This window comes from Podarcis muralis, chromosome 2, assembly GCF_964188315.1.
Source record: "Podarcis muralis chromosome 2, rPodMur119.hap1.1, whole genome shotgun sequence".
Taxonomy (NCBI): domain Eukaryota; kingdom Metazoa; phylum Chordata; class Lepidosauria; order Squamata; family Lacertidae; genus Podarcis; species Podarcis muralis.
In genome coordinates, this window is record NC_135656.1 from 29,270,356 (window position 1) to 29,297,096 (window position 26,741).

A 26,741-nucleotide genomic window follows, 5' to 3' on the forward strand; every position below is an offset into this window, starting at 1 on the left:
AATATTATAATAAGTATTAAATAAATTTAAGGACTATATGCTGTCCCAAAATGCTGTACATATTTGTTTGAAAGAAGCATATGAATTTAGGCCTTTGTAAGGATACACACACACACACACACACACACACACACACACACACATATATATACTGGCCTCGTGAAAAGTATATTAATGCTGTCTAAGAGGCAGAGACCTGTATTCGCTAGGGTGCCGATTTTAATATTGAACAGGGCACCTGTGTCTTCAGTAGAAGTATAAAAGGGAGAATTTCAGAAGGTGAAATGACACCAAAATGACAAGAGAAACTGGCATGTCCACATTCAAATATGCTTTCTATGAAAATACTACAGAAAAAAGAAGCCCGCTTCTAAATTGCATCTGGTAACCCGAATGGCTCCTGAGACTTACGGCTGCAAGTGTTTCCCCTTATAGTCAACACTGCAGAGCCCAACTGAAAGATCCCTGACATATGTACCTATCTCAAAAAGGTTTTAAAACACTAAACCACAGTGTTTATTCTGTAAGCTATAAGTTCACACAAAAGCGTAGCGCATGAAGAAGCCTTTCTCAAGATGCATTAACAGAATTAGGTTACAAAAGGAAACCGTATTTTCAGGGAGAGAAATTGCATGCCATCAAGAATGGCAAAAATATGCAGTGAGGAAGAGAGGCTGGAAAAGATTGTAGGCATAGTATCACATTTCTAGCAGCCAGAGATTTTTCCTGTATCACATTATTATACTAGGTTATGACTATCGTATCTGAAGGACTGCCTTCACTTGTATTTCTGCTCAGATTGATCAGCACCAGAACCTGTAAAGGTAAAGGGACCCCTGACAGTTAAGCCCAGTCGAGGACGACTCTGGGGTTGCGCCACTCATCTCACTTTACTGGCCGAGGAAGCCGACGTACAGCTTCTGGGTCATGTGGCCAGCATGACTAAGCCACTTCTGGCGAACCAGAGCAGCGCACAGAAATACCGTTTACCTTCCCGCCGGAGCGGTACCTATTTATCTACTTGCATTGCATGCCTTCGAACTGCTAGGTTGGCAGGAGCTGGGACCAAGCAACGGGCGCTCACCCTGTCACAGGGATTCGAACCGCCGACCTTCTGATCAGCAAGCCCTAGGCTCTGTGGTTTAACCCACAGCGCCACCCGCATCCAGAACTTGTACTCTACATTTATTTTCTTGCTGCATTTGTCACTGTATGGTGTAAAGGATTGAAGGACTCAAGCTATGAAGCTCACCAGGTGACCTTGGGCTAGTCACTATCTCTCTGCCTACCCTACCTTCACAGGTCATTGCAAGGAAACAAGGTCATTGCAAGGGAAACAAATTAAAAATCTGTTATATGCAATAAATCTGTTGCATTTATTGTCTTTTGTTTTGTTGTTAAGTCACATGGTGGTGGTGGTTTTTTTATTTTGATTTTTTTTAAAAAAATCTAACAACAATAAATAAATATCTTATTTGTATTGCCAGGATTACAGGAAAAATAAAGATGACATAGCAAAAACTGGAGAAGAAGCAAAACAAATGAGAGTTATTTCAGGGACTGGAGTACAATGAGACAGGGAAGACTATGATCTTACCTGATCTGGGCCCTTGTCAAACATTTTCCTTGTCCTAGGAAACTGGTGGGAGTGGGGAGTGTATTGCACCCCCATGTTGCCCACATTTGCAGGTCTTACAGATGACAGGTCCCGGTTGACTGGCTGCTTTGTCACATCATTAGTCAAGCTGGAGCTACTGGTGCTGGTGGTTGGTGGAGATCCTCTAGAAATGGGAAATCAAATATGGGTGGAAATATTGCTGGACTGGATATTGTTTTACCAGCAGAGTAAGAAATCAGACTGCTGCAGAAGATGGCCTTTGGCAACTACAAATTTAAGTTTTCTCTGTCACTTTCCACTTTATTCTTGTGGGTAAAGCCATTCTGTTTTTCAACACTAGGTGCTTTTCCATCCCACCCCCCAAGTGGTACCTGTTGAGATTATAAATGGAAAACTGACATTTGAAATTAATGTTGGAAATCCCTGCAGAAGCATTGATGCAGCAATTGTAAAATCATGTCCCCCTATCTGCAACTAGTGTAGGGTTATCTCGGACGGAAGGGTTACTAAGCACAAATGAAGAATGTATGTTCTGAGAAACTTTCCCCACTTCTAATTAGTACCTAAAAGCCATGCATTATATTTGGTGCATTATCCCCTACCCCGCAATCACACAACCTGGAACCGTGTCAGACCAGTGGTGCGACTGGCAACTGGCAACAATTCTCCAGGGTTTCAGACTGTGGTCTCACAGCCTTATTTGGAGATAACCAGGGCCTGAACCTAGGAGCTTGTGCAATCAAAGCAGATGCTCTACTACAGAGTTATGCTCATTCAAAAACCAAGAAGAAGTGTGTATCCTATAATGTCTGACGGGTAGCATTTTAAATAACTGAATATAAGTTTTAGGAAACAGACAATGCAACAACTTCCCAATACACTCTCCTAGCCTCAGGGAGGGGAAAAAACATTTGTGTCACATTTCAGACATTATAGGATGAGATCAACACTTTTTCCAACACAGAGATTAATCTCCTTCTTTGATGGCTTCAACAGAGATACGTAGGACACTGTATATGTCACTTCTGACTAACTTTTGGCAAAGGGATTTGAAAGCATCTCTAATGTGGGATGAGTCAGGGTCAATTTAGAGGGATACTTTTGCAGTGTTGCAGCCTTCATTGCAAGGATTGTCAGATCAGTTTTACAGAGAGAGAAATTTGTCCTAAATTGTCCCCTTATGTGAAATATACCATAGCTTACCTCTCCAGACAGCTGAATGTCTGCATGGCACACAGATACACATTGCTCCTTAAGGACAAAATCAGCTATGAATAACAAGGGATTTAAGATGTAGTACTTACCCCACTTGGTGTATGTGCATGCCCTTGTTGGTAGGACTGGCTGGGGCAGACTGTGTGAGGGAAGAAGTATCAAGGATGCGCTGGGGGCGGGCATTTACCGTCGCCTAGGAAAGAAAGAATGGAAAAACTGAGAAAGAACAAATGCCAATCATGGGAATAAAATTATTTTTACCACCAGGAATAACCTTACTGAACGTCAGTATCAATGGTGGAAGAAGTCTTCAGCATTGCTATGGTATTGCTTAGATATATGCACTTACGACATAAGGCAGGCATGGCCAAACTTGGCTCTCCAGTTGTTTTGGGACTACAACTCCCATCATCCCTAGCTAACAGGACCAGGGATGATGGGAATTGTAGTCCCAAAACAGCTAGAGGGCCAAGTTTGGCCATGCCCGACATAAGGGTTCATCTGATGCCTATTAATAAAAGGTTCCTAATTCATATGCAAGATATGTTAACATTTGCACTGGTACTTTGGGGGCAGGATTTGGCAATAGAAAACAGGCAAATGAGGTTACCTTTATAAAATGAAAAACTCATTAAAATGACCAATCTGACCAAAATGCCCAACTTGAACTTGATGCCTCAGCAAAAGTTCCTTCCAAAATACTGTAGCGACAGATTACCAGGAACTAGAACATTCAAATCTGCAAACAAATGGACAAATGGTGCTTTATAAAAGTAGCTTAACCCACCTGAAACCATAGATGGAAAAAAATTCCCTCCGCATTCAGGGGAGAAAAACTACTTTCTGACCTCATAACTGGAGTCACTTCCCTCCAAATTCACTTGAGATACTGGGCTGGCGTGAGGTAATAGATTCTGAGGCAATAACTTCAGAAACAACAGCAGCAATAACTTTAAAACCAACAACAACCATAACAACAAAGAAGCAGGAAAATATGTGCAGCAGTTCTTGCAATTCCCAAAAGGTATTCAGATAAGCTTCTTTCACTGCCTTTAGAAATCTTAGATAAGGGAGAGATGGGAACAACAGGCAAAGAAGTGTGAAAAACCAGGCTTCTTATTCAGCAGACGCTTCACTTATAGGGGTGTGTCAAATCCAAAAGAGACTGAAACTATGGCCATTAAGATCTCTGCAGTTTACACAAAAGGTGTAAAGAGCCACTGACAAGGCATTTGGGAACTCGGGGAAATAAATAGCATGAACAGCAGGCCATTTTCCAATTGTACCTGCATTTGCACTTTACACCCAAAATTGCTGGGTGCAAACTGGATGATTGCAGCAGCCGTGCTTGAGGGCACATATTGCCTCTCTCCTTCAGATTTCACCTTGTTGAGCTGGCCTTTTGAGGCAGTTTTCTTCTCTCCTCCCCAGCTCATTAGGAAAAAGTTCAAGGCCATCACTAGCACCATACCCTTGATCAGGGAAATTGCAGTTGATGTAGTAACAGCCACATCTATAAGAGTGAGAAGCTGCTGCTGGAACGGCCAGCGTGACAGGTTACATTTTGGGATCAAATTGGCTCTCCATCATGTCTTAGATGGCTATGGAATTTGTGTAGCAGTAAATTATATTTTTAAAACCCTTATTGTCTAACGCTTATTCCCCTGCTGATTCTCTTCTGTTGAGGACATGCGGTTATTAAAACCCAGAACCTTTATATGGTCTTCTAGGACCGGACAAAATATTCTTCTCCATCTGACCCTCATCAGTGGTGTAGGCTAGTTTCTTCACAGGGAACCTGCAAGTCACACCAGAACTGGAAACATACTTTATGTTTCCCAATATTCAAAGGCTTTTAGTTGTAGGTTAAATCCAGGATACATCCATATATTGTTGGACTCCATGGTCAAAGGTCAGGGGTGGTTGAAGCTATAAAGCTGTAGTCTAGCAACACCTGGAGGGCCACAGGTTAGCTTGCAATATGGAAGGCACTTATGTTAACATAGGAGAAAACAGCTTTTCTTCCTTCTCTGCAAATAAAACTGACTTCAGGAAACGAGGAGACTTTTTAGGGAGGCTTTTCAGAGGACAGCTTTCTGCAGCAGGAACTTTGGATCAGAACTGAAATATTTAGCATTAATAACAATATTGTTATGACTCAACAACAGTATTTGTCTGTGTTTGGTGGTACACAATACAGTGCTCTGAAAGAAGAGAATATGTTCAGGCCCCTAAACTGTTTGACCTAACACCACAGCCAAGATGTACAGCAGCTTCTGAAGCAATACATCCCTTCCAGTAGCTCAAGGCCTTGTTAACACTCCTGTTATATATTTTGATGTCAAAGGTTTACAATCTTGCTAATCTGGAGGGAAAATCTTTTGACATGCTGGTTTGGAGTTATTCATAGGAAAGAAGGGGAAACAAATGTATGATTGTATATATGATTATAGTAGTTTGTAGGTAGTCCCTTACAGCTAAATTTAGAAACTTAAAATAAGGAAGGTTGACAGCCTGGGTAGACAGGGCCAAGGAACACAAACTCTTTAGTGTGCCAACATGTACACTGGCATCGTGTATATTTCAATTCTACCCAGAATGAAAGTTAATTCATTGAACAGAGCCAAGCCTTACTGTTTTGGTGCATGTGTAGAGTCATGCAGCTAATCCTAACTTTCAATGCAAGTCCACATTTTATTAGCTTCTTAAAAAAGACAGGCAGGGCAAACTTAAATGAACATTTTGATGTGTTGATGAAAAGTTTCCATTTTTACCATGGTAATTGGCCTTGCAATGCTTCAAGATAAGAGTGCACATGATTTAGGAGTGAGTTTTGGATTGATGGGTGTTTAGTGTGTATCATACTTCATGTGATGGGCAGCATTCTATGTTGTTTGGGGTCTGCTATGCCAGTTGAATTTTATAATGGACCAATGGCTGTATAAATAAAGCTGATCTGATGCTTCAAGATCAAGTGTATCATACTTCACATCTTTTCAGGAACATAGCAAGTAGGAATCTCTGTTAGAAACGCTCTGGAGTATTCATACCATCATTCCAGGTGCTAAAATATAACATAATATTTTTACTACCACATCAAAATAGTTGTCCCACTGGAAGCCCTCTGTGATGAATGAAATTTGCTCAACAGCAAAAGCACAATTCAACCTATGCTGAGTTGTCAAATCATCCTAAATTTTAAAAAGCAGAGATGAGAGATAAAGGTTGTATGGTCAGTCACTATAATGAAATGCCATAAAACTAGAACCTAAGCAATGATGTAATGGTCTGAAATTTTTCATCTTCAAGGGTTTAAACTTGACCCTTTTAAGTTCAGTCACTTAGAAACAGGTGCTCTGGAAGCTTTGAAAGGAAATGAGGAAGACCACTATGCAAAATTCACCTAGGCACATAACAATGGCAGTTCAGATAAAAAAAATTAGTAACTCCTGAGGATTCAACAGAAAAACCTGGAGCTAGTTCACACATTCAACAAAAATGGGGAAGTGGCAGACAATCAACTTTGAACATAAACTTTAAAGCAGAAACTGCTGGCTTTCATTCATGCTGAGATACACGAGATCTATCATGACTTCAAAAGGGTAGATTCAAGCACAAGCTGCAACCGTTTGTGAAGTTTACTTATGATAAACATATGAATCGACACTTTATAATGAACCTTTGCTGACCTATCACAAGTGCAGATATCCTGTCTGCTCAGCAGTACCAGTAATCATCCCGAGGTAAACACAATCCGTGCTCAGTGTTATGTCAGCACTGTTTCATGGGACACGCAAGAGGTCACTGCAACAGTTCCTTTTACTATATGATAACTGTCAGTTATGTATCAAACACTTAGGTTTCCACTGCATTTCCCATTCCACCAAAGAATGCCCAACAACACCCTGCCAAAAAGCGTAGCCATTTTCTGTTGTCTTCTTTATGGAGCCAAGAAAATGCATAGTACATTCTGGGATGTGATCCAGAAATTCTTGTGTGAGCAGAAAACATCTATTACCACCAGGTTAAAAGACTATCTGAACAAGTACGCCAAATGTGAAATGCCACAATTTATTTATTCTACATGATGTTGTAAAAGCTCAAAGAGTAGGAGACACAAAGGATGAATGGCAGGTGAATAATTGGCAGCAGCTAAAATCCTTGGCCACAAAGAACATTTTCTGCTCCCTTTACTATTTCCCAATCCCTGGTTTCTGCAGTCACACATACTAACCTTATCATATTTGCAAATTCTAAGGCTATCTGGACTTGAGCTATCCCAAGCTTCTTTGACTGTCGTGGGACATGGCCTCTCCCCTTCCAAATCTGAGGACCTGCACAATTGCCATGGGTTTTCCTTAGTGATATAACCACAAAGCATTTGGGTTGTGTGTGTGTAATTTATTTGTAAGCTAAGGAAATGGTTCCCTCCAAAATATGGTGATGTATATTGTATAAAATATAAACAGAAATGCAGGTTGTGGTGTCCAGAAATATAATGAAATTTACCTGGTGATGCTATTCAAAGGGAACACTGCCCATCCATAATTATGATGAAGAAGTCACAATATGACTCCTCTTCCTCCTCCTCCGCCTTCAGAAACATATAGCACATGTGTGTGTGCCTACCAACCATATAAAATGTGGTACTGCCTGGACACCTCAGCTTCTATCATATCAAGTTTGGCACTTTCAAGATGGAGAGAAAAGGCAACTTTGACAGAGATGGTAGATAATACCACTATTCATTAATTGCTGTCTGAGCTCTCTTTGAATGAACATATATAGCCACTTATTGGAAGTACTTGCTTCTAAGCCATGCCAATTCCACTAGTTCAACAATGATTTAAACTATTATCATACCAAACCCATTAACAGATTTGGCAGCAGCAACTGTATAACCAAAGTGAACGATGGGAAAAGCGAATCATATGGCTGAGTAGTGCTTCCTGTTATATATCATCTCTATATATATCCTGTTATATATCATCTCTATTTCCTGGAGGTCGGGAATGGCATGGTCCATCATGGATCCTGTCCACCTTGCAATTCTGTTATGCCACACATGAAAGTACATCAGCTTTAATTCCAATATGTGCAAATAGCCAGAGGAATCATTGAATAATTCTATTATTACACTGGTTGAAAGGAAGAGCTGTAGAAAAATCACCATGGGAAAAATTCACCACTTTAATATAATGATGACTCAATCTGCAGGCCATGCTTGCTAAATCACGTTGTTGCAAGAAAGGATTACCCAGAACTGTCATACTCATACTCTATTGTATCTAGGTAGCAGAAACCTGGTCTACAGGTAAGTGCACTATATATGTGCATCCATATTGTTGATCCATATTGTTGATCACTTTATCTTACGAATGTAGGTGTAACAATGATACGAGCAAGAACAGGAACAAGTATCAGGAACAAGATTTTTCATTCCTTATGCTTAAATTTGTTTGGTACAGTGTCATAAAACTACCCAAAGAGATTTAGCCAATCAGCTGAGATAATCAGTGGGTCATGGGTGCCAGTAAAGAAACATTTTAAAAGAAAAAATAGCACTGTAAGGAGAACAACAGGTTTAAACAGGACACCTCTCAGCGCACTAAAATAGTGACATCTCTCATAGCACATTTAGCCTCAAGTTCTTGAGCTACATTGTTGGAATGAATAATCAGCAAGAGATCTCACCTCATGTTGGACTGGCTTATGTTTGTTTGTTTGTTGGAGCAACCAGAAGGGCTTGAGCCAAGAACATAACAAAGACAATATCCAAATAGCCCCTAGCTGCAATCTAGAGAGAGTGATGGGGGGAGTATTTTCAAGAGCAAATATTATCTAAATGTTTAGGGAGTGCTTTGTTTGTGGTAGAAGATTTGTTATCACAGGTGATTTCCAAAACAGCCCAGTTAATCAAAACTATTTGTGCTAATAATTCCAAAAACAGCAGTGATGGCAGCCTCTGGAGTGAAACACACATCATCCTTGCAAAATGAAGAATAGCAATAATGGTGGTGCTTTCAATCCATACAGGAGAAGTGAGGAGTGGGATGGGGTGTCTGCATGCTGACTCACATGTACTAGATCACCTGCACTGGGCAGCAGTTGTGGCTTCAATCTGCAATCCAGTCTTACTCTCACTTGCATAATCTAAATGAGTTTGCAAAGAAAATAACCAAAACCGCAAGTCAAATTTACTAGCTAGACATTAAAGGAAAGCCCTATCTACAGGGTTATTCGTGTTACATAATTCAGTTCCTTCTAATAACTACTACCTTCCTGCTAGCAGTTGCCTATTACGCTCTTCTGGAGCTGTTTGAGCATCTACTCTCCTTTTTCTTTCTCCCCTCAGAGGGCAGAGTTGCAGAAGGCAAAAAAGGGCAATGTTAAGAGTTAAGTTTCAACTCCTCCACAAAAGCAGAGCTGGACTAGGATGAATAGTTGTATATTGTGTTTTTGGGAAGGGGACTGCTACAGGAAATCAGAACAAGTTTATTAATGGGATTGAGGCACATTCAGTCTAATAACATAATGCATAATTTTAAAATTTCCCCCTTTCCCCCTGTATGACCTGTACCTGATTTAGATTGCAAGTTTTTGTTGTTGTTTTGTTTGCAGGGTATGGAGAATTAACTATTTCTTTTCATTTTAAGTGCTATTCCTCAGGCTATAGTTCTTCGATTAAAGTAGACCATAAATAAAAAGTAACAACCAAAATAAGCAAATTTATGTGAGAATCTATTCTACAAGCTCTCACTGACTGGTAACATCATTACAGAAAGCCTTCCAAAAGGAGAAGTGCAAGAGCCACTTATTTATAGTTTGCGAAATCTTGAGAACTCAATAGTTTACCTTGTAAGCAATGCTGTTGAGCACTTTCATAGCCAAGTCTGAAACATCTGGGTATGGGTCAGCAGCCAAGTGTAAGAGGACTCTCCAAATCTGTGTGTAAACACTGTTGAAAGAAACTCCTAGAAGCAAAAGGGGGGAAAAAGGAATGTATTTCTGAATTAAATCCTATGGCCAATTTATCATATTATATACTGATCTTATAACTGTGACAATGTCCCAGACTCAGTATTATTATTTACGGTTATTATTTATATAACAGCATCAGGATATATGCTGGTTTGCATATATTCACAGGCAAAATATAAATCCCTGCCAGAAGGAGATTACAATCTCTTTAATTAATGAGTATGCTTTCAATTTACTACTAGACATAGAGACTCAGAGGTCAAATTATAAATGCTAATAGAGTCTAGTTGTATGACTGGCAATGATTCCTGGACATGTTATTTTACTTGAATATGAGCACATTAGCAGTCTCAAATAATCTACAACCCAGATTTAGACTGTATTTCATAACTGTGACAGGATCTTTGAAAGATGAGCTCTCTTATTCATTTAAGATAGATGCTGCAATATGATGACAATGATTTTTTGTTTAAAAAACCAGGCATACTAATGAAATGGTACTGTTATTTCCCCAGGAGAATATGAAAAACAACACACACTAGAAAGAAAATCCCTCTCATCAGTATTGTGATTTCACCTAACATAATTTTTACACAACATTTGGGGCAAAAGAATGACTTCTGATAGTTTAGTTGTGAACTTTTGTCCAATGACTTAGTCAGATGTGTATGGACTACGCCCTCATTTATGTCTCTGCCTTGGTTAAATGGGTCAGTTTCCTTTTGACAGGAAAAAAAGCTTTCAGGGCAGTAACCTAACTTCTTGACTTTTCACTTGCTCATGCAGATCAAATGATTGTTTGATTGCCTGACACACAATGGATTTAGCAGTACATGTTCTAGCAAAACTTAATATTAGCTCCTCTTCACCATGTCGCAAAGGCAACCCTTTTCAAACTTCATGCTCCCATCCCTTTTCTGTATTTACCCAGGTGAGATGTGTGAGATGTTGGGGAGGAGGCCACTTCAATTACTTCAGTTTGTAGATAGGTTACAAATATATGTACAAAGGGTGATATCCAAACTAAGTCATAATCAGGTAAGATCCACTGAAATTAATAGACTTGAGTTACTTATCCATTTGTTTCAATGGGTCTGCTCTGAATAGTACAGATAATCATCAAAATGTAGCAAACTGGCCTGGCCATTGCTGCAACCATGCACAGCAGCATCTAGGCATCTCTTCCCATGCTTCCTAGTCTACCTGGATACAGCCGGGATTAATGAATGTGGTGTCCTCCAGATGTTTTGGACTGCAACTCCTATCTGTCCCAGCTAGTATGGTCAATAGACAGGGATGATGGGAGTTGTAGTCTATATTATCTGGGATGGCTACCCCGGCCTAACTTTTCCTTTGCAATGTGATAGCTGTTTAAAACTTGCTCACTTGCTTAGTACATTTCAATTAAAACACCATGCTAATGCACAACAAACAATTCCAAAACCATTTTAAATTATGAAACCATACAGTACACAATAGGATAATAAATGCAGGAGAATTATAACAACATTCCATCTACCAAACTAAGGATTTTCAGTATTTCAGTTTGAGTCATTTCATCTTGGGCATGTCAAAAGCCCTCCAAAACCGGGATATCCATCCCAATGGAGGACAGTGAAATAGCCAGGTAAATATATCTGAGCAGAGAATTCTAGATGTGTGGTGCCACTACTGAGAAGGTTCAAGCATGGTTACTCATGCATCGAACCTCTGATGGGTATCTTCAAAAATGCCTTCCTGGATGATCTTAGCTTATGAAGGCGTCCCTTCTGATAACCAGGAACAAGGCCATTTAGGGCTTTAAAAGGTGAAGACTAGCACCTGTTTGTTCAATTGATGGTTTTTAGCTGCTTTCTGTTTTACACAATCATAGAATTATAGAGTTGGAAGGGACCCTGAGGATCATCTAAGTCCAATCCCCTGCAATGGTGACAGCTTGTGATAATTTTATGGGTGGAAATGTGTGCTTTTAGTTATTATTGTTGTATGTTTTTAGTATACCGTATTTTTCGCCCTATAGGACGCACCGCCCCATAGGACGCACCTAGATTTGGGGGGGGGGGAATAAAGGGGGGGGAATTATCCCCCCCCACAGGCGCGGGGCTGGGGGCGGGGGAAGCCCCCGATCCCCGACCCCAGAACGGGAGCCAGAGCGATGCCGAAGCTGCACGTGGCTTTGGCATCGCTCTGGGAGCTTGCAGGAGCCTGGGTGCTCAGGCAGCTCTGCACAACCTTTGGGAGCCCGGCGTGGCTTCGCGCCAGGCTCCGGAGGGTTGCGCGGAGCTGCACCAGCCCGGGAGCGCAGGCAGCTCTGCGCAACCTTCGGGAGCCCGGCGCGGCTTTGCACCGGGCTCCTGAGGGTTGCGCGGACCTGCGTGGAGCCCGGGAGTGCAGGCAGCTCTGCGCAACACTCGGGAGCCCGGTGCGGCTTCGCGCTGGGCTCCCGAGGGTTGCGCAGAGCTTCCTGAAGCCTGGAGAGGGAGAGGGGTCGGTGCGCACCGACCCCTCTCGCTCTCCAGGCTTCAGCGAAAGCCTGTATTCGCCCCATAGGAGGCACACACATTTCCCCTTCATTTTTGGAGGGGGGAAAGTGCGTCCTATAGGGCGAAAAATATGGTATGTTTACTATGTAAGTTGCCTTGAGATTGTTGGGTATAAGGTGACATATAAATAAAAATATATTTACAATATAATAATAATGGGACTGGTTGGTTTTCAGCTATCACATCCTGTGAGCACAAAGATTTCTGCTTGCACAATGGGACTTCCTCCCTCTCTCCTTCTCCCATGTGCAACAGATTTAGGGGCTGCACAAGCAGAAATCATTGTGCTGATAGAATGCTCACATAGTACTAAGCTGGATACAACCCACTGTACCCTGTGTTCCCCAACTGTGGCCTCACCAACAATATATGCAATTGTTTTACTTCTGGCCTCACCAGCACCAAACTCCACTGGTTACCCCAGGCAGAACAAGTGTTAAAACTTGTCTTGGATTACTACAAGGTTACCTGCTGCCCTCATGCTGGTAAATCACTTTCATACCACTGATATGGGTCCATGGTAGAACATCTGCTTTGCCTGCAGAAGGCTCCAAGTTCCATCCCTGATTTTACCAAGCAGAGCTGGGAAGGTTTGGAAATCTTGGGAAAGCTGCTGTCAGTTAGTGTGGATAACAATGAGCGAAGATGAACCAATGGTCTGACTCAGTATAAGACAGTTTCCTATGGTCAATCATAGACCTAAGATGACATGAAGAGGTATGGGAAACTGTCTGAACAAAGGAGATTTTTCCAAGTCAGCCACTGTTTGGCCAATCTTGCATGCAGTTGCTATTCCCTCCCTCTTGAATTAGAATGAAAGCCATCAAAAGACTACTGTGTGGGTATCCAAAATAGCTCTGACTTTTTAATGAATCATTGCTCTTTTTTGAATGATGAAGTTGGCAGTGAGGAGGCGAGGTGGGGCTTCACAGACCCCTTGGAGGGGGTCAGGCTGAGGATTCCATAAGAGCACAGCTCAAACAGCCCAAATGCTGCTTCATCAGCAGCCATCCTCAGATTGAATCTAAATTAATATTTTCAGCTCTGTCCAAGTAACTTGCTCCACCAACTGTGTGAAGAGACTTTTTGTTTAATGGTGCCCAGCCTGCTTTAGCAGTCATGGACTCTGACTGAGTGTGGGAAGCAGACGTTCCACTGAGCTGAATCAGAGGAGGGCAACATGACCCTCTTGGGCTGTAGAGGTACTGGCGCAATGGGCTTCTCTTGCACAAATGCTTCTTAGTATGTATTCTGGGGTTGGCCCTGAGAGCAATTCGCTCTCCCATCTTGAATCCCCAGCCTCATCCAGCTGAAGAAGGGGAGTCTGACCCCAGGGTCATGACAAAGCTCAGCTTTGGCTAGTATCTTCTCACCCTACTTAGTCTAGAACTTTCTGCACATAATTTGTATCTTTTGTTGTGCCAGACTTTGAGATCATAGAACAAACCTGACTTTTGGCACATGTGTTCTGGAAGGCACAGGAAAAAATGATGAAAGTCAAGAAGATGCCAGCTGTCAATGCATCAGGCAGCTTGTACCACCAGGAGAGCTCTCTACAGCCCTCTTCTCCCTGATCAGCATTCTGCCTCCTGTGCTCTTAGTTCTGTGCAGAAAGTTACATAAGGACTTCTGGGAAATCTCAACTGTTTGAGATTCCTTTTAAAGTTCATGAAAGACCAGGGGTGAGGTGGAGAAGGAATCTGTGTTTCAGTATTCCAGCACTCTGTACTAACACACACCAGCACTCTCTTATGACAGAAGAAGAAAGAGCGAGCTCACACAAAAGACTTGGTTTTAATATATCTGATCTTTTTTAAAAAACGGAATTCACCACTGCAATTCCTCATTCACTCACTCGCTGAGGAGAACAGAGGGGATTTCTATGAAGAATTTTTTGACTCATTAGAAAGTGTACCCCCCTACCTCCCTATACATTATTTTACTTTATTCCCCCCCCCCTTTAGTGAAAGGTTTGCTCACAGCACTGATTCACATGAATGACGCATCCAAAATTGCTTCGTGTCAAGCTTGAACCAACTGAGTCAGTGTGCTGATGAAAGGAAATACTAGCAGCAGGGGGGGTGGGGAAGCTTTTCTACTTCTGCATAATGGAGTACAATAATAAATAAAAAAGGGATACAGAAACAAAGCATGAGGAAGGAGTGTTATACGCTGCAAGTTCATCTAAAATGACAGCTCTGTAATTAGCTGGGCCAATTCAACACTGGTTAAATGGACCTTGCAGTACAGAGTTGCAAAATGATTCCTTTTAGCAATGAACATGGGAAGTAAATTGCCTCCTTCATTGATAGTTTTTGGTTTTTATTCAGATATGCATGACTCTTCATTCAATTTAACAGCCATGATTAGGGCAGTACAAATGGTTTACATCTTTCTGCCTCACCACCCTAAGTACTGAAAAGGGCATGGCACACAAAAGTTGAGATAGCTGTGCTGTCATTTAATTTCCCACCAGTGCCTGGCTTAGTCAGAGATGAGAAGCTGGAGGAATCCAACACTGCAGTCCCTAGTTGCACAACAATGGATGGGGCCAAAATTCAGAATTTCCTCCATTCTAATTGCAAACTAACCCAAGTTTGTCTTAGCCCATAATTAGCTTGCCTAAGTGTCAGTCATCTTCATATTCCCTGCTGCTTTCCTACCACCCCAAATTTACTGAGCTGGGGAGAGGGGAGAGAAAGGGTAGGTAAACTAGAGCTAAAGAAAGCTAGGGACCCTGAAGAACCCACCTTTAAGTTATTACTGTGACCCTGCAACCCAGTGGAGATTAAATCAAGTTTAATTTCTTGTCTTGATGGTTTGAGCAGGGAGGAATTAAGAGCTACAGATCCCAGCATTCCTGGCAACACAACTGTGTCATCAGGAACAAAGTGAGAACCTTTTCTGATGCCAGTTTACCTCCTCTACACATACCCCTGGTAAAATTGGGAAAGACCACAGGGAAAACTAGAGATGGTGGGAAGCTGGCAAAGATATCCCATATGGGGGCCTGACCTTTCCTGGCCTTAGAAAAAACCAGAGCTTATCAATAGTTATGGTGCATGGGATTCAGTGAGAGTGAATATCCATATGACATACGTAAAATAAATTTTATAAAAATCTACCAGCTATTATTTATTTTACTGTTTTATTGTGTTAACAATATTGCTCTTTTATATCATGCATATTTTGCCAACATGACAGGCAATTAAAGTAGGACTGAATTAAATGGTTAACCAATTTTTTATTTATTTATGAAAATGGTGTCCTGACCATCAACCAGCACATTTATTTATTTAACTTACTTTATTTTTTTACTTCTTATTTTATTTTACTTTTAAGTGCAAATGTAAAACCTGCTGATAGCAAGCGCCATCTTAAATGAGGTACTCCCATTTATGCCACCTAAAGTGTATACAATTAATTTACTAAGATTTGTTTAATTGGGTGATACACCCAACATTTCATCTGCTTTAAAATGAGAGCACAAATGACTTGTTAAATCTGCATATGAGAAAAGCAATCTAAATATGCATGCTTGTGGCAACACACATCATTTTTGAAAGGTTTCCCACTTTTTCTTAAGCCTAACCAGTGTGCTGTAGTTGCTAAAGTGCCACACTAGGACCAGGGAGACCAGAATTAAAATCTCTGCACAGCCATAAAGCTCCCTGGGCCAGTCACTCTCTCTTAGTGTTATAAACCTTTAATGGAATGTTGTGTGAGGTTAAATAGCAGAGGAAGGAAACCGGACAGTGGATACTGACTTGAGCTCGTTGGAAGAACAGCAAGATATAAATGTAATAATAATAAAATGTAATAAATGCTATCTTTCCTCTCCTTTGCATCTCATGTTTTACCTTTTCTCATCCTAGCCCTACAAAGACCATAACTTCACTCTCTGAACAGTTACATTATTCTGTAAATAGCATTATGTATAGGTGGATTCCTAAGTACACTGCTTATAACTCCCGTTTCCCCATCAAGTCAAGCAAACCCCAGGCTTGATGGATCCTGGAGGTTTCAGAAAACTCATTTCCAAGGCAAACCACATTTTGCTTGGATAATTGCATTAGCATAAAAGCACAAATACAGTATGTTCAAGATGAGAAAGGGCTAAAAATGGGATTCAGATATCATTTGGATATGTAGCAAAAGGTAGACCTAAGCACAAAATTTGGTGGAGTTGCAGTGTTCTAGAGAAGCAAAATGCCTCAGCCTGACCCACTTATGGGAGTGCTATGGCCTCACATAGACTGGAAGTGGGGTGGGGGAAAGGATTGTTAAAATGCATGCATTTGCAGAGGAGAAGCGAATTTATGCCTATTGTACTAGAACACGGTGAGCAGAAGACAGATCAGGATCTAATGGTAGATCACTGTGTGATCTGAAGTAGATCAACACAGATTTCTGACCCCCAGCTGTTTTACAAAGATGACAACAAATTGACTCCTTGCCCTTAAACTATGTTGAAAGAATGAAGAAAGCTGGAAAGGGGTGTAGGTGTGTGTGTGTGTGTGGGTGTAACCAAAATTGATTTCTGTGTATATTTATTGTGTTCTCAGTTCAGTTCTGGAGCTCTAAATAAGTTCCTGGGCTCAGAATTATTTAATACTAAGGATATTTATTTTACAGTAGACTGTTGCAAACTTCTAATTCATTGCAGCCTTCAGCTGTGATGTCAGGGTCAGGAGGGTTGGATTCACCCCACCCCACCAACTGCTATGAAATAACAATAAATTTCACATTTAGCAGCATAACAAAAGGTGCATATTAAGAAATGATAATAAACAGATTGCAACTGAGAGAAAAGGCCCCATGCACGAAAGCATCAAAAGGCTTTGAATACTGTATTTTTCGCTCTATAAGACGCACCAAACCACAAGACGCACCTAGTTTTTGGAGGAGGAAAACAAGAGGAAAAAAATTCTGCATCTCAGAAGCCAGAACAGTAAGAGGGATCGCTGAAAGCAGCAATCCCTCTTGCTGTTCTGGCTTCTGGGATAGCTGCGCAGCCTGCATTCGCTCCATAAGACGCACACACATTTCCCCTTACTTTTAAGGAGGGAAAAAGTGAGTCTTATAGAGCAAAAAATACGGTATATAAAACTGCCTTATATGGAGTTAGAAGACTATTGCTCTGTCTAACCCAGTATTGTCTACTTTGCATGGAAGTGGTTCACTGAGGTTTCAGGTAGAGGGCTTTCTCAGTCTTGTTGCCTGAGATCCTTTGAACCGGAGATGCCAGGGAAGAAACCTGAGAACAGATGCATGCAAACCATGTGCTTTACCATGGAGCTATGGAGCCATTCCTCACATGCTTTTATCTCCATCCTGCCCCTCTCTATGCATAAATTATTACTTGTTCAATATCGCCTTTCCCCACTTCATATGATGAAGGGACTCTATGGCTGACCTGAGAATTAGTCTAGGCTAGTCAGCTACTTGCCATGAGCTAAAAAAAGCTAACTGAATCCATGAAGGTGCCCTATACAGAGTCAAACACTGGCCCATCTCAAGAAAGGATCCAAAACTCCATCACCACACCAACCACCCATAACCTTCACTTCCATTAAGGCTCTCAGCAGAGATAACACACCTGGAAGCCCACTTGACAACAATGGAGTGCCATGCTCCAAGTTACTTGCCCTCCGTTAAGAGGTTGGAGCTTGGGCCTATTTGGATGGACTAAGACTCTTGTTAGACAACATCCCTCTTCCCTGGGAGTTTGCCTAGGGAGCTATTGGGTACTGTGAACAATCTGATCCAGCCACAGATACCCAGGAGTCTATGCTTGCTTCTTGCTTCTCAATACTGCCTCATATCCCAAGCCAGTCTCCTCTAGACCTTGTTCATCACCCAGAATGAGCTCATTGTCTACCCTGAACAGTACACTGCCAACTACGCAAATGGTGTCACACAGAAAGTGCAACTTTTCATTGCCTAGAAATCCATAATAATCTTACAATGTTAGTGTCAGTTATGTGTAAGTGGTCTGAGTCTATCTAGCTCATGAAATTCTTATTGTGGCCTTTGGTCCTGAACAAGTTATCCCCCTCCTGCCCAGTGTAATTGAGAAGAAATTTAAACAGGAGAGAATAGGTTGGAGTTGACAAGATTCCGAAAGTTTACATAATCTGCCATTCAGGTCAACTCAAGCGCAAACCTATGGACTAAGTTCAGGTTTCCTTTTTTTTTTTTACCAATTCCTTTAGGATGCAGCAGAGGCAAGGCTGGAAGATGCATTTGAAAAAGGAAGGAGGAGAAAAAAGAAATCATGGAGGAAGAAGAAAAACCCTGGCCTTAAAGAGGTAAGTGCTGAAAGTAATGGGATTCCGTGTAAGTTATGAATTTTAAACACTTCCATAAGCTATGTCGTTTACAGCTGGATATGAGCTGTTCCTGTCTGAATATGAATGAGGAAGGCACTAGAGAGCTGCTTTTGTGCTTCAAGATGCTCTCACTCATCTCATTCCTAGGCTATGTTTTTCAGCTGTGCTCTAAAACTCTTTTAAGACACATGTAAATAACTAAATATGCACCTCTTTACATTAGCAGAAGACTATGGAGAAATAACCACAGGAACTGAGACAGTGGGCTGAGCTAAAGTGGGGGGGTGGCACTTTTTGAAGAAACTCTTATCCCCTTCAAAAACTATGCCTTTTCAGCAGCCAGGGCTTCAAATAAGCACAAAGGCAATGGAAATATTTCCTGTCCTCGCTTACTTGGCTTTGCAATGTTATCATGTAGCCAAATTTCAATGGCTGTGTGACCATTTGTCATCATCTCAATGTGATCGATGATTAGTTAGAATCATAGTCTAGGAGCAATATTGTGCTTCATACTCTGGTACGGTCTGTGTGAGTTTAATATCCGACCAATTCACTCTTCCTCAAAAATCTACATTACTTTAGTCTGGGGACTGGGATGAGTAATTTAGCTACAACAAACAAACAATCCTACAGGAACCAAAGCTCTGTACTAATCCTGCCATGCTACTCTTATAAGAAAACAGACCGGTGTCAGACTATTTGCCCATCTAGCCCATGGTTTCCCAACGCCTCAAGTTTTACAACTCAGCCTTATAACAGGAGGTGCCAGGTACTGGAACTAGGTTTTTCTATATGCAGAGCCAAGCCAGTAGCACTTTTATTTTCTTATCTGGGTGGTTTGACCTATTTCCCCCTTTTCACCTCCACATAAACACAGGAGCTAAGTGTGGAGGAAATGTCTGTGGCACATGAGTTAACCACGTCCATTATGATGCAAAAGGAGCAGTTGTTCTAATTGGGTGCTTTCCTGTCCTGCCCAGACAAAGACTGGAAATGAGGTGAGGTGGGTGTAAGAGGGAAGGTTGTAATGGTAGTGGAGGAGAAATAAGAAAGCAAGGTGCAAGAATTCTGTCTCCATCCCACTCCCCGCTCATCTTTGCACAAGCTCCATGGATCACTTAGTTAACTGATGCACAGGTGCAGACAAACATGAACACAACTGGCTTCATATAGAGTTCTCCATGAGCCCTAGAAAACAGGGAAACAGAAACTGAAGTAACAGTCAGCCCCACTCTCTAGTACAGAGCTTTCCAAACTTTTCATGTTGGTGATACACTTCCTAGACATGCATCATTTTGCAACATGGTAATTCAGTTTTACTAGCAAACCGGAGGTTAAACTAACCCCTTTTAAGAGATACGGACACACATTGTGCGGCACACCTACACACTGCAGCCAAAACACTAATGTGTCATGACACACAATTTGGAAAGCTCTGCACTAGTATATTGTAGCCAACATAGGTGTTACATAGGCAGTGCATCAAGACAAAATATAAACACCCAGTTTTCTAGGTAAGAATGCTGGAAGCAGCTGCAAATTCCAATCACCATTTGGTTCTTTTGCTGGGATTGTTAACAATGGAAAATGCATCATCCCCTTTCGAAAAGCTGGCACACTCACACACGAATGCAGCTGTGTCATTGTTCTGCATCCACACACAAAAAACTTCAAACAAATTTCCGTTTGTCAGGTTGCTGTCCACTCACATTAAAAGCCTATGTGCCATTACAAAGAACTACTCATCAAAGCTTTCCTACCATACTCTGCAGAATAGAGATGAGGCAGCTTGGAAATGTGCAGGCTCACCTATCAGTGAATTCAGTGAAGAGTAGGAGCTGACTCTTCTCATCTTGTCAATGGTCTCAAAAGACAGGATATACTCTTCGTTCTCAGGGCTGCCCAAGGTGCTACTGGCACTGCTGCTGGTGCTCAAGTTCCCAGGGGAAAAGGCAACAGAGCTCCCAGCTGTTGAAGACAAAGAATAAGTAAGGAAACATTGAGAGAAGCAAGTGTGCAAGGACAGTATTCCTTGGAGTATCAGTATACAGCAGGATTCCCCAAACTTCTGAGTACATTGACCCCTCGATGTGCTAATAAAGTTGTCATTGACTCCAAACCAAATTCTTAGGAATGTAAATGAAATAAAGTCAAGAAATATCAATATATGATTAACATTTCTTAATTATCCATCACCATGACCATAAAATTGATGTATTGTAATATTATCTTATTAAATATAGAGATTCATCATTGGCAAGGGAGGTGTGCTCTGTAAATGCCTATGCCTATATTTCTGAGGCTCATAGCTCTCAATTAATTTTTTGGCATTATGCCTTGTAAACGTCTTTTTCACTCCTAGGCCCTTTTCTTGACCCCCAGGTCTTCATTCATTTCCTGCATGATTGCATCAACCACAGGGTGTCGGTATTAGCGGCTGTGGAAAATCTTGCTCTAGAGCAGTGATTCCCACTTGGTGGCCTGCAGACCCCAGGGGGCCCACATAGCCCACCCAGGAGGTCCATCACACATACCCACCAACTGTCTGGGACATCCCATTTTGGGGGGCCGTGCTCTCATGCAAGAGCACAGCACTCAAAAAATGTGCTTTTTGGTGCTGTGCTCTTGCGTTGGTCACATGACTCACATGTGAGCACGTCCCTGTTTTGCGCTGGGACATGTTGGAGGGTATGGTGGCACCAATAACATATCCAAAACTACCACACAGATGTCAACATTTTCAAAGGTCCATGGCTTGGCTTTTGAAAAACAGGGTGTCTGCAGTACAGCGCTAATTAGGAACCACTAATTAGGACGCAGGTGGCGCTGTGGGTAAAAGCCTCAGCGCCTAGGGCTTGCCGATCGAAAGGTCGGCGGTTCGAATCCCCACGGCGGGGTGTGCTCCCGTTGTTCGGTCCCAGCGCCTGCCAACCTAGCAGTTCGAAAGCACTCCCGGGTGCAAGTAGATAAATAGGGACCGCTTACTAGCGGGAAGGTAAATGGCGTTTCCGTGTGCGGCTCTGGCTCGCCAGAGCAGCGATGTCATGCTGGCCACGTGACCCGGAAGTGTCTCCGGACAGCGTGGCCCCCGGCCTCTTGAGTGAGATGGGCGCACAACCCTAGAGTCTGTCAAGACTGGCCCGTACGGGCAGGGGTACCTTTACCTTTTTTTACTCAAGTTATGGGAAGAGCAACCCCAAGATATAAAGACAGGCTAGTTTAATATCTCTTTTAAAAAACAACTGAGTACACTGGAAATTGCAAGCAGAAGGGGGCTTACTGTGCTATTCTTCCATCTTGCACTTGCAAAAAGCTAATCCTGAGGGTCAGAGGACCTTCTAGAATGTGATGGGTGCATTTCTAGAGGAGGGGGAAATCACCCCAAATTACATGGAAGCATCATGTGAACTGCCCTTTCCCCTTTCAGCACCTCCCATGCCTCTTCCAACCTTGGAGGATTCCCTGACCCTCTTAATTGGCCTTTAACATGGGGCGGCAGTGGGAGGAGAGTGAGAGGAGGCAGGAAAGTGCTCTTCTGTGAATTCTCTTCCACTCATGTTTTCCGGATCTAATCCTGTATCACATCACTTAGGTATGCCGTCCAAACTTTTATAGGCACTGAGTCGGTTAATTATTGCTGTGGTTGGAAGCAATCATATGAGTAAGCTTTGCATACATGCATTCAAAGAGTAAACGGTAAGAGAATCCTGAAAAGCAAACTTACATTCTTCATTCAAACTGAGATTCTGCAGAGACTTATTCAAATTCCTTACTGTCGTGACTGCTCTTATATTCCCATAGGAGCTGACAGAACGGAGTTTTGGTGTGCAGGGACTGTCTCGCACTGGAGTCAGGCTTCCACCTTCTATGGAGACAATATTGTTATTCATTTCCTACCCCATCCTCCTAACACCCAGGAAAAGGATCACAACTTTCTGTTTTTAGCATGACTGTGGCCTAATATTATACAAAGTTGGGTTAGGCCTTGGTAGTCCATAAATAGAGACACAAGCTAACTGCTGCAAGTACCCTACTTTGGCATTAGGAGAATACATCCTCCTGCAAACAAGACCTAAATCTGAGCTACTGTTTCCATCCGTTCATTTTAGACTTTGCTGACCAAGTGCTGTGCAGGCTCCATTAACTCTAATGGGACTAACATGACAACCCCATTTAAAGGAATGTGGCGGGGTGTGATGGTGAGGTGTGAGGCTATATAACTTGTCTGTAACAAAAGGTCAACCAAAGCTTTAGGGTCCCCCCGCCCCCAGCCAAATGCTTAGCTGCAGGAGTTACAGTATACTATGAGAGCCTGGCATTTCAACTGTTTTCCTCCTTAAGAGAGATCCAAGAAGCATTTGTGCTGTACAAAAGCTTTAGAAATTCTGTGCCAGATATAGCTAGGTCTTGATGCTGGAAATAAGATGCTTCTTGTGCATTTTATTTACATAACAGCTTTAATTTATCCTGAGTAAACACGTTATTATTTTATTCAACAGCAACAAGAAAGACAAGGGAATGGGAGAGTAGGTTTTCATATTTTTTAATATAATCCACTCTTTCAGACAAAGGCGCTATTGAATTACTCATTGCAGGGAGACAACTGTATTTTCATCTAAATTATCTGACAGGAGAGGTTCCCAAGTCCCCAGAGATTATCCAGGATATTTAATATTTAAGATGACATTTCACGAGATAAAAGGCCAGCAACAATTTATCCAGATTTCTGTATTTCCCAAATTAAGAAGAACGTACAAAGAGGAGGAAAAGAAGAGGAGAAGCGATAGAAAACACTGACCCAGTCCACATGTCACAGCAAGAATAAACCCTAGCTTCATATCAAGGTTTGCTTAGAATAAAACAAACCATGACTCCTCGTTTGGATGTGATGCTAGAGCAGGGACTGTGGTTTGTTGCTCCTGCTTGTGCTAGGGGAGCAGTGAAGTGGGAACTATTTGTCCTTCCACAATAAATCTTTAATCTACCATGGAGCCAATATGAAGCCCTCATTTGACCTTCACACACAAAATCAGTTTTTTGGGGGGGAAGGGTTGCCAAAAATATTGTGATTTAGCCAATAAACTGCCCTCCCTCATAGAATTACCTTCCACAGTTTTATTATAATTTTTTAATAAAGAAAATGATGTATTACCTGGAGCAGCTGGTGATGGCAGTGCATAGTTCTTTTCTTCTTCCATAAACTGCAAGGCAACAGTGCAGAAATTGCTTTCATACTGGACCACAAGGTGACTCAGTGCAACCACCAACTCCTAGGGAGAGGGCAATGGAGGAAAAACAGACTTCTGAACACTGTGTGCATGTGAAATAACTGACAGCAAAGAACTCGAACCACTGCAAAAAAACAACAACAAAAAACAGGGAAGATCTCATTCACCTGATAATATAAAGGAAAAGCAGACACCCATCTGCAAGTCAAAGTTCCAGGACTACTCAAAGAACAATGTTTCGGGTCTTGAAGGCAAATAAACAAATTGATGCAGTAATCTCCACTCCACATTCTAAGGTTAAGCCAATATATTTCTGAATTTAACCTAGCAAGTCCAGGAGCAAGAGTGCTATTGAAGCATTCTGTTCACACCTCAGTGTATCTTGTAAAGCAGGAAGGAGGACCTGTTACTACGACTCCTGCCGTCCCTGACCATTGGCTATACTGGTGGGACTGATAGGAATTGGAATCCAACAACATCTGGGCTGTGACAGGCTCCCCATCCCTCCTGCAATCATTCATTGGGTTGAACATTTTGACTTTAAAGTACCAACAGCAAATATTATCAATCCTCAAAATAGCATATAGCAGTACTTTACAAAGTTCCCTTTTGTGAAAATGCAGTGGAAATATTCTATATTATTATTTATTTATTTTTTTATTATTTATTGAATTTATATACCTATATCCGGAGCTCTATTTTGTGAGCAACTTTAAATAAAGCAAGCAACAGAATCAAGTCCCTGTGAAAGCAGCCTTCTGACAAAATTAATACCCATTTGTCACCTCAAGTGGGGACGAGGGCACTTTTTATACTTGGCTTTGTGAAGCATTGATTTTTCCTTCACTTTAGTGTGACGATCTTAAGAAAGCTGGAACATTTGACTCCAAAGTGAATTCTTTGCAACGAAATATCTTTCATTATTGGCTACTCTTTACTTTTTGATGCAGCCAAGAATTGTCAAACTGATCTACTGCTACTGGAAGAACTGAAGGGGAAGGGAGAACATTGTGCCATTCTTCTCTGGTCCATTCAAGCTCCTCTGTAGGACATAATGAATCATAAAAAAGGCAAGGTTCTTGTGTGACCTCCTGGGTCATGGTCCAGACCGTAAAGCCTTGCCAACCTTTTCTATGATGATTCCAAGAGTTACAGAAATAGCATGATGCCCTGTTAGAAATGCATACCTGTTCACAGTGGTTCACAGTCAGCTCAAAAAAGAAATTAAATCTGACATTGGGCAAGCAGAACCTTGGTAGTTTAGGGGGAACACAACCTGGTACTTATTTTCTGTGAAAAAGGCAAAGATTTCTTGGTGGGAAATCCTGAATTCTGCAAGACTAGCACAGAATTTTGTTTATTCTATCAAAGTCTCTTCTTATTGTTGCTTGGTCGTTTGTGCAGAAGGATCAGAAACTTACCAAGGCATTTTCTTAATAGCCCTACACAGTACTACTAATGTCCTATTTACCCAAACTGAGGCTAGAAAAGATGAAATGCATTTTGCCTATGATAAATTTGACAAGACTAGGCAGGAAGCTCTGGTCACAATGCTTCTCAGTGCTATCAAGTGACTGATGTGCTACTGCTCTAAAGTGGGAGGTTAGGAAAAACAATCTTCAAGGGACTATTGTTTCATCTCAGCCCTCTCCCCACCAATCCATTATGGAAAGCTCTTTGCTGAATAGAACTGTCCTGTTTCCCTCTTGCACTTGCAAAACTCATCCTTCTTCCTCTCGGAGGGCTGCCACATACTTCTTGTTTCCAGTAACAAATTAATATTTCATATTTAATTTGGTAGATTGTAATGTAAGACTCTGCTATCAAAAGGGTGATAAATAGGAAAGGACTACAGAGACAAAACGTGGCTTCTGTTTCGGGAGGAAGTAGCAAGAGCATCAAGAAATTCTGCAAAGTGTTGAGGTCTTGGAGAGAGAGGCCAGGACAGCTAATCTCATTTCCCTGTCCTCTTTTTTTTTATGCAGCAGCTCCAAAATGAAAGTAGTGACATACAAGCCTGACAGCTCTCTGCTGACAGATATCACTTTCCTTTGGCATTCAGCAGCACACTTTTCAATGATGGATATGGTGCCAGGTCTAAAATAATCCTTTTCTAATGCCTGGTCTTTCATTATTTTGTTATGCAATGCCCTTTTTCTGTTGCAAAGGGATTTCTCATACTGTACAGCAAATGAAATGCCATATTGATAAAGGCCTCATGCCTGGCCCCACTGGGCAAAATGAAGCAGCCTGACGTTCAGGTCAGACAAGAAAAAGCATTTTGTGTTTCAGAGTGATGGCCCCCGGGAGCTGTGATGGTAAAGGGATCCATGGCGTGTATGCCCTCAATTCAAGGTCAACTCCCCCCACTGACCCTATACCACCTCTTGCAGCAAGTGTTCTTTATCACACTCTGGGTGATGAAGTTAATTTTATTTCCCCCAGGACAGGGAGAAAAGCAGAACAATGTTATTCTTCAGGCTGAAAACAGAAAGGCGAGTGCAAACTGAAATTTACGTAAGCCTCTCAGGAAACGGAGAGACAAAACAATTGACACGACAGGGCTTGTGATTCAAAGAAATCGCCAACAAACAGAGAGCCAGTATGACCTGCAGGAGTGCAAAAACTTTCCCTGTTTCTCGCATTGAGGAAATGGCATTCGCTTACATATGATGAAGCAGTCTCAGCAGCCAAAGATTCACATTGGCTAACTACCCCCCCTCAAACCATTCTGATGAAGACAAGATGTTAAAACAAGGAGAAACCAATGAGAAGTGGCCATGTGGGAGGTAAAATGGGAAGCCTGCTGTGTTATCAATTTACT

At 41.8% G+C, this 26,741-nt stretch overlaps 1 protein-coding gene across 4 annotated transcripts in view; it reads right to left on the bottom strand.

Annotated features, from left to right (window-relative positions):
- RPTOR (regulatory associated protein of MTOR complex 1) overlaps positions 1–26,741 on the bottom strand; it is a 314,753-nt gene that overhangs the window by 56,425 nt on the left and 231,587 nt on the right. For 2 of the 4 annotated variants that reach the window (XM_077924086.1, XM_077924085.1), the window contains exons 18-24: positions 23,842–23,959; positions 22,414–22,554; positions 20,499–20,657; positions 9,689–9,807; positions 8,912–8,986; positions 2,923–3,026; positions 1,598–1,781 (exon numbers count right to left, since the gene is read on the bottom strand). In XM_077924086.1, coding sequence (XP_077780212.1) covers positions 1,598–1,781; positions 2,923–3,026; positions 8,912–8,986; positions 9,689–9,807; positions 20,499–20,657; positions 22,414–22,554; positions 23,842–23,959 — 900 coding nt within the window. The remainder of the gene's footprint in view (positions 1–1,597; positions 1,782–2,922; positions 3,027–8,911; positions 8,987–9,688; positions 9,808–20,498; positions 20,658–22,413; positions 22,555–23,841; positions 23,960–26,741) is intronic. The other 2 variants (XM_077924087.1, XM_028714738.2) reach the window with 1 other exon arrangement.